The following is a 15,500-nucleotide window of genomic DNA, read 5'->3' as shown; positions in this document are numbered from 1 at the left end:
AACTCATAAAAGTGTCCAATTTTAAACAACAAATTATATGATCACCCTGGTCATAAGCCTGGCCCTGCCCCTAACCAAGAAGTCTTATGAACATTACCCATACCTTCTTTCCGTCTTAATGATACTAACTGCTCACACATCCACAACAATTAAAAGTTTACAAAGTTTAGCGATACTAAGATGTGCTGGGCAGAGCTTGGAATCAGAAAGCTAGGGGCTGAAGCCCTGGTTCTCCCACTGGCTTGCCAGGTGGTCTTGAGCATATTTCATTCCTTCTCAGGGTCTCAGTTCCCACATCTGTAAAATGAATACGCTGAATGACAACCATGACAAATAAGGCTTATTGAGCCTCTGCTAGGTGTCTAGACTGTAATGGATACTGTCATGTGCCACCCCGTTCCCCCTTCAGGACTGAAGACATTATTTCTATACCCCACCCCCAGCTGCTCAGAGTGCTGCCGGCTGTCAGCCCTGTCTAGGGATTGCCCTTGGCTGAAGAGAACCGTCCAGCCCCAGGTCATGCTCCTCTCCGGAGGGCCGCCTGCATCCAGCTGAGAGGATGTAAAGATCCAGCTCCCTCATCTCAACTTGACTATGAAGGTCAGCTCCACTGTAGCATGGCCCTGTGGTTGGCATAGGCCTCTGTGGGGACTGCCCCATCTCCCTCTGCCCAATCCTGCTTCCCTCTCTTCCCCCACAAGTGCTGATCCTCAGAGCACTCCCCAGAAACTTCCAACACACTAATCTCCATCTTGAAGTCGGCTTACCAAGGAACTCATCCCGCTATAGGGCTGTGAACCAGCCACTGGACCTGCACCCATCTTTCTCAACCCTTAGACCAACCCCATTTTAATAGATGGCACAATTGAGGTTGAAGAAGAAAACTGATTTGTCCAAGAACACACTACAGAGAAGCAGTGGTGCCACGGATGGGAAAACTGAAGCTCAGACAGGCAAACCGATTTGCCAAGTCTCTGAGCCAAAACATGTAACGCCAAGATGTGACCCTAGGTTTGTTTTACTCTGAAGACCACAATGCCACAGCCTCCAGCCCCGTCCATTTAGAGCCACGGGCAGGATTGCTACGGGCACTGGAAAGGCAAGTACCTTTACGATTGTCTTTCCACACCCACTGCTTCCCTGCACCTCACTCACGTTCGCAAAAAGGGACTGACAACAGTACCTACCTCATCAATAGCTTTTAAAGATAGAATGAATTAAAGATAGAATGAATTTATATCTGTAAAGACCTCAGAACGATGACTGGTACATAGGGACCCCTCTATTAAGTGGTAGGTTAAAAACAAGTCACCTAAGCAGCATAACGTTGCTGTAAGACATTCTAAGAAGATGTCCTTGTGGCTGAGTAATAGTCCATCTGTGACAGTGACTGAGCATCATCAGCTCTCTAAGTGGTTCAGGCTTGACCTGAGCTCTGAAGAAGTAGGAATTAAGGGACAAGAGGAAAGACTAGCCGTCCAGACAGAGGGACCAGAAGAACCAAAGCCCTCTGGCAGGAGAACTAAAGAAAACTGATAAAAGGCCAGCATGACTAGCACAGAGAAAAAATCCAGGTCAAGAATGGTAGAAAAGGAGGTTGAATAGGAAAGTAGGAACTAAATTGGGAAGGGCCACTTACTACATGGACGTTTTGGGACAAGTCACCTTATCTCTCATTGGGCTCATCTGTAAAACGGAAATAAAAATAATATCGATCTTACAAGGTCCTTAAGGAAACAGAATGAGTCAATATTCGTAAACCACTTAAAATAGTGCCATGCACACAGTAGATGCTATAAATGTTTGAAGACAACATTAGAACTTTTTCTGAAGTACAATGAGAAGACATAAAGATGTTAGAATATGGATGCAAGGAGGATGGGTGAAGGCAGGGCTGGCATATGGGTAGGTGAGAGTGGCTGAGTAAATGGAAGTATGGTTGGGTGATGGAGGTGGTTGGTTGGTTGGTTGGATGGATGGATGGACGGACGGACGGACGGACGGATGGACGGATGGATGGATGGACGGATGGACGGACAGATGACTGGGTGAGTGGCAGTGGATGTTGTTTCAGTGGATGGAAACATGGCTGGATATTAGGATGGGTGCCTTGTAGATGGAAGCAGTTGAGTGAATGTGGGTTGTTGTAGATGAGGGGATGGGTGGGTGGTTGGAGGGTGTCTGGATATTTGGATGGGTGTCTGGATGGTTGGGAGGCTGGATGGTTGGGTAGGTAAAGAGATGATAAGTTGGATGGGTGGATGAAGAAACGATTGAGTGGATGGGTAATTGTTCAGAAGGATGTTGGAGAGGTTGAGTAGGATGGATGGAGAGGTTGAGTGAATGGAGGGTTGTTCAAGTGTTTAATCCAGAAGTTAGGTGAATGGAGGGGTTGGGTGAACAGATGGGTGACTGGGTGGTTGGATGGGTATCTGGGTGGTCGGGTGGATGGCTAGGTGACTGGATAGTTGAATTGATAAACAGAAAGTGGAGAGAATGGGTGGGTAGGGTGGATCGTTTGGTGAAGAGTTGGTTGTTCAGGCGAATATTAGAAAGGTTGGGTGAATGGCAGGATTAAGTGTATGGAGGGGTTGGTAAACGGGTGGATGGGGGTAGTTGAGGGAGAACAGGTGACACCAGATCTGAAGCGCCTCCAATGAACTCTCTAAAGGTCCTGGAGGATGTTCTGATGGTGTGTGTATGTGTGTGTTTAATGGGCAGAAACAGGTGTGGAGACACGGCCTCCTAGGGGGCCCGGTCCCAGGACCCCTTTCCTCAAGTGGGCCCGTCCCATCTGTGCCCACGCCGGGTCCTACCTGGAGGCGGCGATCTCGGCCTTCTGGCGCGCTATGGCGGCGGCGCGCTGGGCGCCCTCCATGCTGTGCTCCACCTTCTGGCGAACCTTGTTGCTCTTGAGCGGCAGCACGCGGCGCTTGGTGCCTTTGACCAGCACGTTGTGGCGGTACTTGCCCTCCTCGCGGTGGCCGTCGGGCAGCGTGGTGCAGCCGTAGCCGTGGCGCAGGTTGTCCAGCCACTCGCCCTCGTAGCGGAGGCCGCTGGAGCGCTCGCTGACGCCGAAGCCCGAGCGCTTGTCGTTCTTCCACTCGCCCATGTAGGTCTCCGTGGTGGTGGCGTCGATGTCGGCCTCGAAGGGCGCGGCCTCGTCGGCGACCTCGACGCCCTCGCCCAGGCTGGCGGTGGAGGCGTTGTCGCTGGCGCCGGAGCTGAGGTCGCTCTTGAGGAAGCTGACGCGGCTGCGCTGGCTGCCCAGGGACGCGCGCGACTCGGCCCGCCGCAGCTTGCCCAGCAGCGCGCCCCGCTGGAACAGGCCGCCCTTGGACGCCCGCGCGGCCGCCTCGGCGTTGGCCAGCAGGCTGAGCGCGAAGCCGCCGCGCGGGATGGCGGGCGAGGGCAGGGGCGGGCCGTCCGCGGCCGGCGAGGCGGGCGAGTCCGGGGCCACCGTGCCATTGCTGTGCTCGCTGCGCAGGGACGACAGCGACGTGCGCAGCGGCGAGCGCACCACCACGGCCATCCCGTAAGGCACACTCTGGCGCACACCATAGCCGTGGCGCATGCCGTTGGTGAACTGGCCTTGGTAAGTCCCTGCGGGCGAGGAGAGGGCGAGAGGGCGAGTCAGTGGAGCGGCAGGATGGGGCCCCTGCGAGTACGCAGTGGCCTGGGTGTGCCAGGGCAGGAGGGGCAAGGCCATCGGAGGGGCAAGGAGTTCGAAGTCATGAAAACAGGCCAGGCTCTGAGGGTGTGAGGTTACACGCGTGTGCAAGAACATGAGAGGACAAGCCACAAGGAATTTGTGCAATGGTATGAATATTTTCATTGGTGGGAACGTGGCAGGGTCACAAGTGTGCGAGATAGTGAGGTTGGGAGAATAAGAGTGTCAATGTGCAAAGTTGTGTGAGCAGGTGAGGCCCTGGAGTGAGGTTAAACAAATGTGCAAGAACACAAATGGGCAAGCCAGAAGGGGTTTTCATGGTGTGGATATTTCTGTTGGTGGGAACACGCCGAAGTCTTTAATGTGCAAAATAGAGCAAGGTTGAGGTTAGCAGTCAATTTTAAGTGTGAAGTTGTATAAGCAGGTGAGACTGTGTGTGTGAATTTAAATGTGTGCACAGATTTAAAATTACACACAAAAGAATGATGGTGCAAGAGTGAGTAGGCAAGACATTGGGTTTGTACAGTAATGTCAATATCTATACTTACGGGGGCGTGCAAGGTAGTGGGAACATGAACAATCATGAATGTGCAAGGCAGTGAGTGCACAGAAGGTGACCAAGGTCATGTGCGTCTGTCATAATGATGTAACATAAGCTTATGAGAGCATTCGAGGTCTTGAGTGCAAGGAAAGGCAAAGTTGAGGGTGCAAGACTGTTAGAGGGTCAGAGTGCAAAGCTGTGCAGCACGCAAGGCTCTGCCAGTGTGTGAGGTTAAATGTGTGTGCATGGTCATGGTAGTGTGCAAGGTGATGTGAATGTCCAAGTTCATGAATGAATACGACAGTGAGTTTGCAGTCATGTGAATGTCGGAAAGCATGTGACTGTTGGAGAGCATGGGAGAGTGTGTATTTGTGCAAGGCCATGTAACTATATGAGATCGTAATGTGCAATGCAGTGTATCTACAGTGGGGTGAGTACCCAAGGTTCCATGGAGGTGACATTATGGGTACGTGAGAGGGTCTGGGTGTTCAAGCCAAAGCACAATATGAGGAGATATTCTAGGATAAATGAGTATGTGAGGTTGTGGGCATTAGTGAAACTGAAACCATGTAAGACCATGTAAGACCATGTGGATGCAGGATAGTGGTGTGCCAAGGAGACCTTGTGTGTCCAAGAGTGAGCACGTGAGCTCCTGGGAATAAGACTGTGAGTGGGCCACCACGTGCAAAGAGGCAGCACAGATAGTAGTCTTGGAGTACAGACAGCAGAGGCCAGGCTGCTGGGTCCAAATCCTGCCCCCGCCATTACTAGCAGTGCAACCTTTGACCTAACCTCTCTGTGCCTCAACTTCCTCATCTGTCAAACAGAGATAATTGCCTCTTAATTCATAGGGTTGTTTGAGGTTTAAATGAGCTAAGATCTCTGAAAATTTCAGAAAGAAAAGATACGTGTATAATAATGTGATTCTACAAAGTTGTGCTAGAGTGTGAGGTCACCTGAATTGTATGAACAGGTCAATACAAAGCTGACAAAATATCTTCCTACTCCACTACCATCCTTATGTGCTGTGCTCCCCAGAGCTCTCAAAATCTTCTCCCCATCCTCCCTGGGTGATTGAACCATCGGGTTTTTATAACTGTCATCTATGTCCTGCTGACTCCCCCTGCCCCAAATATATCTTCAACCCCTTCTTCCCTCTATAGCTCCACATGTCAGCCTGGAGATGGGAGCCCCCCAGATGTGACACAGCTACTACCAACTCATCATCTCCCCCTACCCCCACACACCGTCCACCATCTCTCCCCAACAGCACCACTGAAAGCCAGTTCTCTGCCTTCATCTTCATGCCTCCAGCATATAGAACAGTACCTGACACAAGGTTCACTGAATTGGGGGCAGGGAATCCAGGGCTTTTGTTTTAAACACATGCCGATACTTTCCCCTGGTTTACCAAATAATCCCAAATGGCCTTCTTCTCATTAAATAAATCCTCTGCCCCCGGTGGCTGGGTAACTGAACAGCCAGCCAGGTAGGGGATCCCTAGGCCAGCTGAACAGGCATCTCCCAGTTGGGCCTTTGCATGGGTTGTTCCCTTTGTATCTCTTGTCTTCCAGATAACTGTCAAGTCTTTTGCTTCATGAGCCCTATCCTGATTGCAATCTGCCTGCACCCCCATAAGCACCCAGACATCCCCAACCTCTTTTTACTTTTTTTCTATTGCATGTATTACCTTTTAACATGCCATATGATGGGTTTACTGTATTTATTGTCTTTCTCTTCCTGCTAGAATGGAAGCTCCATGAGGGCGGGGATCTCTCCTGTTTTGTTCTCCGATGTATCCCCAGCACCTGCCGATACAATGCCTGGCACAGAAAGGTGCTCCACAAATATTTGCTGACCGATTGTCTGAACCCGTACAGAAACTCCATCTCATTGTGTGACATTGAGCAACTCTCTTTTCTTCTCAAGGCCTCCATTGCCCTCTCGGCCAATGACATAGTTGGACATGAAGCTCACTGAGGTTTGGCCTAACGTTGACATGTAGGGCTTCTAGAAATTGGGGCACTGTGATTGTGGAGGGGGAGGACAGCGTGTCCAGATGACTCCACGCTGCCTGGTCCTTCCTCCCCCAGCACAGGCGGCTCCAGCTCTAGCCCCCTCTCCTCCCCACGCCAGCCTTTCACCATGAAGAACCCCATCAGGACCATGCACAGTGTCAAGAGCTCACTTAAACCCCTCAGGGTCCTGTGAGGTGGGTCCCATGATTATGCTGGTTTATAGGAGAGGACGTTGGTAGTCTGAGAGCTAAGAAGGCAGATTCAAGCCCAAGTCTTCTGACACCCAGAGCTCATGCTCTGAGCCCATGGTTCTCAATCCTGACTCCCACCCTAGAAGTTCTAAAAATAAAATACAGATCCCCTAGGCCTCACCACCAGAAATTCGGCTTTAATTTGTTGGAGAGGGACCCTGGTGCTTGCAGCCCCTCTGACCAGTGGTCAGGAGCAGCCCGAGGTAAGAGGGACACCAGGGCTCCCCTCCCTTCAATGACCAGCCACACTGGGATGTAAGTTCCATGGAGACATGGATTCGTTCTTTTTTGTCCTCAGGGTCTGGGACAGTACCAAATGGGTACTCAATGAATATTTGTTGAATGAGTGAACGAATAATGAACAACATGCATTCTATAACTGTTTATGCTCTCCTTTCTGCTCTATCCATCAGAAAAGAGCTCTGTGGAAATGACTGCAGAGGTATTTAATGATTCCTATAAGACTCCCCCAAGATGACACAGCTAATAAAAGCACCAGAACCAAAACTCACATCCATGTCTAGCCGTGTGCCTTTGAGTTGTCTCAGAAGAAAGGGGGCGGGGGAGTGGGGAGAAGGAAAAGTAAAGAAGAGAGCAGAGAAGGTGGTAAACTGGGGAAAGAGAGAAGACATCTAATCTCTGGGTTGGACAAGTTTGTGAAATTAAACCAACCCTACTACCTTTAGCTTAAATTTGACATGAGATGGGCTGACATGGTCCCTTTAAGCCCAGGAAAAACTAAGATTGCAACAGAAGAGCAGCTCTTGGTCACCAGTTGAGGAAACAGTCCGGCTATATTAGGAAACTTACAAGCAAGTGTCAAGAGGCACAGACACCCAGGGGAGGCTGGAGTGACGGCTCTCTGGGAAGGATTGGAAAAGCCAAGTGCTGGGGCCATCCGCAGCCTGACTCTCTCTAAGACAGGACAGTGCCCTCTGGGGGACAGGAAGAATGCATTGGAAGAGGGAGAGAAGGGGGATCCGATGCAGTTTTCTGGCTGCCAGAGGCCCTCTGAGGAAGGAAGTGCCTCCTGATCCCCTTAGGGCTGGCCCCTCACGTGGCCTGGTAAACACTGCAGGGTTTCCCACTGCCCTCAGGGTAAGGAGCAAGATTCTCAGCAGCCTACAAGGCCTGGCGTGGGCTGCAGCTACCCACCTGTCCTGACTCATCTCCAACAGCTCTCTGGTCCCACTCACCTTCCTGCTTCAGGGCCTTTGCACATGCTTCCTTTCCTCTTCTTGGCGTGCTCTTCGCCTCCCTCCTCCCCTGCCCAACTCTGTTGATATTTCAAGCCTTGGCTTAAACGTGACTTCACCCGGGAAGATGTATTGAACTCTGCTCCCTGAGCGCTGCCACGCGGTGTCGTGTCACTCTGTGCTTCTTCTTGGCACTCTCCCCAGTTGCAGTTAGATACTTACTTTGATCATTTGTTCACCGTAAGCCTTTCCTACCGGACTTTGGCTTCCAAGAGAGAGGGAGCCTTCTCTAGGTAGTCCTGCTGTGATCCCAGCATCCAGCACAGTTCCCAGGCCCCAGGAAGCCCTCAGTCAACACCTGATGAATCTGTATCTCTCCTAATTGCCACCCTATGTTCTCTCAGGGGCAGGGGCCACATCTTCCTTTCCTCGCGACTCAGTACATGGTAAGTGCTCAGTAGTGATTGGCAGTGACTGTCACCCTTGTTCAGGGCTTGAGGCTCAGCAGCTCAAACTGTGGGAGTTACAGGGATACTTACAAAAGGCTAGTGAGGGCCATGACTACGGTACGTACAGTCCAGTTCCTCAGACCAGGCTCCTAAATTTAATAAAACCTGCGTATCGCCTTCTCTCTGCAAGTGCCCTTCTGGTTTAGTGGAGAGTGACCCGAGTTTTAACCTTAACTCTGACACGGAATAGTTTTAAAATAGGCATGATTTAGTTAAACCTGCTGAGCCTCGTTTTATCCTAAATTGGAGGTAATGAGACCTACTTCATTTATTCCTTTGAATTCAACAACTGTTTGCTGTGGATACTGCAGTCTTGGTGCTAGGTGCCGGGGCGACAGCAATAAATAAATTGACATGGTCCCTGCCTTCAGGGGCTTGGAGTCTAGTGCCAGGGGTAGACTACGTTTAATCAACCAGCACAGAAATAAACGTTAGGCAGCCACAGCAGTGGTCCGGAGAGATGATGGGCTGGGACTTGACAGTGGAGTATGGAGGGTTGGTTGATCAAAGATTAATTGAACTATATGGGAGGCAGCTAGGACAAAGGAAGTGCTCAATAAAGGCTAGCTTTTTAAGAAATATTTTTATTGATTTTTTAAATTGATTTCAGAGAGGGGAAGGGAGAAGAGAGAGAGAAACAATGTGAGAGTGAAGCATCGATAGGCTGCCTCCTGCATGCTTTCTACCAGCCCGCAACCTGGGCATGTGCCCCAACTGGGAACTGAACCAGTGACCTTTCGGTGCATGGTATGATGCCCAATCAACTGAGTCACACTGGCCAAGACTAAAGGCTAGCTTTTTGACAGGTCAGAGCCTTTGCTCAGAAATGCTGGCCCAGGAAGGATTAACTGGAAAGAGGAAAAGGACCCAGGGAGGACAGGGAGAAATCAGAGGGAGGGACTGAGACCAGCCCCCATTTTCTGCCTCGGTCTGCTTGTTTGTAAGAAAGCAGCCTTGGGCCTTGAGAGGCCCAGCTTTCGCTGGTTTGGGCACACCCCTGACTCAGGGAGACCAACGTGCCTCCATCCTTGGGAAGAAGAAAATGTGGGAGTCTGTTCATCAGTGAAACCTACCTCCACATCCCCTAAACACACGCGTTGCAGAGTAGTTTCTTGTCGTTTCTGTAGTACAAGACCCACTCGCCAAGCCAGAGATGATGGTTTAATTAATGTGGACACCGGAGTTTTTAAAAGCACCGTAAGTAATTCTAATATGCCGCTTGGAGTAGAGCTGTGAAACCTCTCCACTAACCTCCAATTAACCAGCATGCTCCGTTCCCTCTGAGAAACCTGCTAACTGATGCCCTTGGCCCCCGATGTGCTGGCGGGCAGGCCGTGTTCTAATAGTCGCCACACTTCTGAAACCACATGGAGTTGCGTGTTTATTTAAGACTGTTCCCAAGTCAGCTGTGCTCATTATGGAAGTTATGTGATTTACTAATATTTATATCTAAGCCAACGTGTTTAGAATTTTTTTAAAGGGTTTTAAAGAAAAAGAGGGTTTTATTTCTCTGAAAACAAACTAAATGCTTTTGGGTGTCCATGAAGGACAATCCCTAAAAAAATTGCCCTCAAATTCAGTATTAATAATTATAAAAGATTGGGAATGAAATTATAAAAATCTAGACATTTCCTACACTGAGATTGTTCAGCAAGTGCCTTTAACTTCTCACTCCACTCTAAAGAAACCGACAGAAACTGGACATCGTAGATGACGTACGAATGCCAGGTAGTGAGAAACTCCACAGCTCAACCTGGGGAGGACAGGGGAGCAGGTATCGTGCCAATACTGTGGGTGACCCAACTGCAACTCTCCTCTTATTTGCTGATAGAACCTCCACTCTGTTCCAGGCTCCAGTCCTCCTCCATGGGACTCAGATTAAGGTCCCCAATCCAGGGGTAAATCCCAATTGCTCCGATCCAGACATTTAGGCCTATCCACCTTGCCAACGATTGGATCAGATATGACCATGCAATGAAATTCAGCAGTGAGACATGCGGGAACGTCAGCTGAATGGGTGGGGAGAGGGAGACAGGAAAGAGGTCTCATAAAGACAGATATATAGGGAAACATGCCCTTTTCTGCTGCTGGGTGTTGTTGTGTGTGAAGATGACCCCGGAGCAGTGGCAGCCATTTGGGGGCCAATGCGGGGAGGTAGCTGAGAACAACGGTGACACTGTACGATGGCAGAGCAAAAAGTAGCAGGAACCTGAGTCCTTGTTTATGCTGTTGAGCTTCCATTAACCTCTACCTCTGGATTCTTGTTTATGTGAGATTATAAATATCCTTATTGTTTAACTTTGTGTTGTCCAATATGGTAGTCACTAGACACATGTGTTTACTGAGCACTGAATTTCGAAGAATCAGTACAAAAAAGAATGTAAAATATCTCACTAATACTTATATATTATAATGATAATATTTAGTAATGATGATATTTTGGATATCATTAAATAAACTATCAAAATTAATTTTACCTTTTTTAATCTGGCTACTAGAAAATTTAAAATTACATACATAGCCTACATACATTATATTTCTATGGAAAGTGCTGGTTTAAGTCTTTTAGAGTTATTTTTTTGCTGCCTGCAGGCCAAAAAAATATACAGGGGTGGGCAAAAGTAGGTTTATAGTTTGTATGGAAAATAATGCAATAATTAATCAATAATACAAGAATAAACCGTTTCATGTACTCACAACTGTAAACCTACCTTTGCCCACCCCTGTACATCCTAACAGATATAGGTTAGGATTTTAGAGTTGGAAACATTGAAACTAAGAATTTAAATGATTTGCTCATGATCACATAAGTATGGCAGTGGGTGGTGGTCACAGACAAGGGACTTGGTCAGTGCTTTCACCTCTGCACCACTGCAAAGCTGAGAACATCCCTTGCAAGTCAAACCTCAGCTCCGAAGAAAGCATGGCCGCTTCAGAAACCCAAAGGAAATCTAGGAAAGCCAGAGTTCACTTTGAGGCAGAGAAGAGATGACTGGCCAGACCAGGGACTCTGCCTCCAAAGAGAGAATGGACACAGAACGCCGCCCCTTCTGGCCAGAGACACCTGCCTATTTCTAGAAAACTGTCTGAGGTCCAAAGGTCAGTGTCCCTGGAGGGCTGAACAGAGATGGAGAGAAAGGAATCAGGACTAGCTCTTCTCCAGGGGTCTCCACTGCCTCTGGAAGTCCTTACCTAACAGTCCAGTGTCTTCCTGACCTCGACCCCATTTACCTTTTCAGCTTTGTCTTCCCAAATCTGCCAAAGCCCAGTTTCAAAGCCACCTCCCTTAGGACACCTCCCAGGCCACCTTCTCCCACCAAGGTCTCATTGCTTCAGACATTCATCACTTCTTACTTCCTGTGGCAACCATCTTGTCTATATCTTGCCTATTTCGTCTAATAGCCATCCCTGGTCCTTCTGCATGTCCTCTCACACTGTCTCAGATGTGAGCACAAGATCACTGGGCAGGAGCATGGAGCATCTACAGATTTCACCTGGGGTTTACAATGGCAGATGAGCACCAGAGAGTTCAAGGGTCAGTGGCTCCTGTCCAGGCACAACAAAATCAGACCAGGAAAACCAGGAATGTACATTGTGGTGAACATACCTGCCCATGCCATAATCACCCATACAGATCCTCCTGAGTTTAGAGGGCCTATCCGAGCTTGGCTCCAGTCCACCTTGATAAAGACCATGGACCCAGCATCCCGGAGAAAGCAAGTCAAGCCTGGGACATATTTGGGGGCAACAAAGAATAATGGCAATGGCCTGGGCTTTGGAAACAGACCCGATTGTGAATATCCCTTTAATCCCCCACTTCTCTTTATTCCCACGCATCCATCTAGTCCAGGCCTCACCAGCCCTCCCTGGTTGATTACAATAGCATCTTCCCTGGTCTCCTGCCTTTCCTGGTGTCTAATTCAATCCATCCTTCACTCCACCAGCCTCATCGCCTTTGTAAGATGCAGATCTAATCTGGTTACCCCACTTAAAACCCTGCAGTGGCTGCCCAGTGTCTTGAGGAGGATTGCCGTGGGTCCTAGAAAACACATTCTGAGGCTAAGATTGAATTGGGGCGATTCTGTGGTGAGTGCTCGCAGATCAAACACCTGTAAGGAAGGAAGCAGGAGTCAACAGTGGAAGAACTTGAACAATGGCTACCAATTACTAAGGCGTCAGCTGATCCCATGAGGATCTCTAGAGCTGGCCCTTCAGAGTTGTCCAAAATCAAAGCAAGAAGGCTGGGCCTTTGTATTCTGGTATCAACCAGTCTTTAGCTTTGGGTTGCCCCAGAGTGAGGCACCACAAGGATGGAGTCACACTCCTCACTGTGACCCACGAAGCCCTCATGACCTGGGCCCTGCCACCTTTCCACCCTTATCCATCCCACTTTCCTTCTCAGTCTCTGTGCTCCATCTTTTTCTTAAACACAACAGACTCCATCCTACCTCCATAGCTTTGCCCGTGATGTGCCTTTTGCCTGGCACAGTGTGGCTCTCCCGGCACCCTAGTTAACCCCTGTTCATTTCTCTGCTTGGCAAAGGAGGCCTAGCAAGCCCACTCTGCGGGTGGCTGTGAGTAGTATATCTAGCAATATCTCAGGCTCTAAAATGTTGGCTATCTTCACTTCATGGGAAAGAATTGCAGGGTGACCAGTCATCCCAGTTTGCCTGAGACTGAGCTGTTTCCCCCCAATGTGAGACTTTCAATATATAAGCAGGACAGTTCCAAGGCAACTGATTTGGGGATGGCTGGACACCTTAAATCTGGGTGGGAAGGGAAAAAGGGCATTTCATATTAGCACAATGTTCAGTGGTACACTGGTAAGACAGCTCTTTGGGAAAAGTAAATAAACAACCCTGATTTGGAACCTTAGCCCATTTCCATCACAGAAGTATTCCCATCATTGCCGGTCAAGCTACCAACAGCTGAACAGCCAACTTGCACGAGTCTTGAAAATTTAATAGTGGGCTCTCGTGAGCTGGTAGGAGCTGGCGCCGGCACCCGTGTCTAATAGACTGTCATGTTCCTGATATCTGCAAATAGGCAACATGTTCATACACAACCTCAGCTTGGCAGTGAGTGAGGGTGTCTCCATCCCAAGGTCACTGCTGAAGTGGACCTTGGAGACCATCTAGTCCAAGGCAACATGTAATCTGCCACCTGGGCCACCTCTTCCCCATGCTCTGTCCACAACAGACGTTGCTACTTGATCTCAATGTGGTCGTGTTGTCTCCCCTCGCCACACCTCCAGGCAGACACAGTCAGCTGGTGTTGCACACGAAAGAAAATCCACTTACCCTTAGAAGTAAGTGGAGCTCAGCCTCTCATTGTACAGAGGATGAAGCTAGGGCACAGAGGTTTAGAGGGACTTTTCCAAGACCACACAGCCAGGCTCAGCTGGGACTAGATCTCCTGCCTTGATTGCTCTTCCATCTTGCTTGCTTTGAAGAGCTGAGTCCCACAGTGGAGAGAAGAACAAAGGGCAATCTTATGGGATCTGAGCCTAGATTCTAGAGAATTCTGCATAGAGCCCCCAAATGCTTTTTATACCCTGAAGGTCTGTATATAAATGTCATTTATATGTTGGGAGGAAAGGCACTTTTTAAAATTATAAAAGTCATATATGCTTTTTGCATAAAATTATAACAATAGAGGAATACTAAAAATAACATATCATTTCTCCAGGGGTAATTGCTGTTAAGAATTTAGGTCCTTCTGGGCTTTTTTCCCTCTCATTTACAAGTCTATACAAATGACAAATAGACTAAAAGGTTAGCTGTTCCCCACTCTACCGCTATCCCTGCCACTGAAAACACTACCTAGCACATAGTAGGCACTCAGTAAACACTTGCTGAATGGTTCTTGTTCACTTTAAATGTCTTAGATTCCTTTATAGGATGAAGGTGGGTCCACCTTGGTCTTCTTACTGGATTGTAGTTCACGGCATGGTTCGTGAGTGAGCTGAATGGTCCCTTTGGGTGAGCATTTAGACTGAGCTGTTTTTCCCGTAACAGTCCCAAAGCCTAGCATGTCCAACAGGCATCTGTGTCCAACACTGAGCTCCTATTCGAACCCTCATTCTATCTCAGTTCATGGCAACACTGTCCTGCCGTGGCTCAGGCCAAAGCCACGAAGCCATCCTTGACTCCTCTTCCTCTTGCTCCCCATCCAATCGATCAGCAAAACCTATCGGCTCTACCTCCACAAGAGCTCTCTAGCTGGCTTGCGAGGTGGCACCAAGTCTCTTCCCATGGCTCCCAAATGCTGCCGCCCATCAAAGCTCTGTCTCAGGTTTCCCAGGATCACCACTAGAAGACCTAATGTGGAGGAGCTGATGACAAATGTCACCAGCTCCAGGAGCAGGGTCAGGTTGCAGGGATGTATGACAAGTCCCTGTAGCCTGCAGTGCTCCAACCCTCCCCCGCCCCCCCGCCTCCACACTCCATCCAGAGGCTGCTGCCCCGGATGACGCCCCACAGCTTGCACAAGAAGCAGGGGATTAACCAGGTGACATCGCCTGGATGCTGACAGCCTGGAAGCCTGTGACCTGGGTGAAGCCCCTTTGCCAGGCACTGGGTCAGCTCAGCGACCCTGTGGGCCTTGGAAACCAGAAATAATCGTGTCTGTGAAGGGGAGACGCAAAAGGGATCGAGGGGAGAGTGTCTTGGTTCAGAAGGAGGCCGCCCAGTGGTCATTCAGGCCCCTGTGTTCGGTCCTCCCCACAATCCGCATGTCCCTGTGGCATGTCTGACAGGCATCTGCCATCGCAGTGTTCCACACTGAGCTTCTGACCTTCCCTCTTCGAATCTCCATCCTATCTCAGTTCAGGGCAGCACAGTTCTGCTGTGGCTCAGGCCAAAGCCATGGAGCCATCCTTGACTTCTCTTCCTCTTGCTTCCCATCCAGCCGATCAGCAAAACCTATGGGCTCTACCTCCAAAACAGACCCAGAGTTCAACCACTTCTCTCTGCCCTGGCTGTGTGGGATGGGGGTGCAAGCCACTGTTGCTTCTCATCTGTGTTACTGCATAAACTCACTAATAAGTCCCTTTCTGCACCACCTCCTCTCCCCCAAACAGTCTCTCAAAACAGTAGCCAAGCCCGGCCAGCGTGGCTCAGTGGTTAAGCATCTACCTATGAACCAGGAGGTCACAGTTCGATTCCCGGTCAGGGCAGATGCCCGGGTTGTGGGCTTAACCTCCAGTGTGGGCATGCAGGAGGCAGCCGATCAATGATTCTCTTTCATCATTGATGTTTCTCTCTCCTTCTCCCTTCCTCTCTGAAATAAAAAAAAATATTAAAAACAAACCAAC

General features: G+C 49.4%; 1 protein-coding gene across 1 annotated transcript in view; it reads right to left on the bottom strand.

The window, feature by feature from the left end:
* JPH2 (junctophilin 2) overlaps positions 1-15,500 on the bottom strand; it is a 59,750-nt gene that overhangs the window by 34,710 nt on the left and 9,540 nt on the right. Inside the window, exon 2 of the mRNA XM_054724359.1 lies at positions 2,817-3,603. Coding sequence (XP_054580334.1) covers positions 2,817-3,603 — 787 coding nt within the window. The remainder of the gene's footprint in view (positions 1-2,816; positions 3,604-15,500) is intronic.

Source organism: Eptesicus fuscus, chromosome 12, assembly GCF_027574615.1.
Source record: "Eptesicus fuscus isolate TK198812 chromosome 12, DD_ASM_mEF_20220401, whole genome shotgun sequence".
Lineage (NCBI taxonomy): Eukaryota > Metazoa > Chordata > Mammalia > Chiroptera > Vespertilionidae > Eptesicus > Eptesicus fuscus.
Note: the sequence above shows the minus strand (reverse complement) of the source record. Positions and strands in the feature narration are given on the sequence as shown.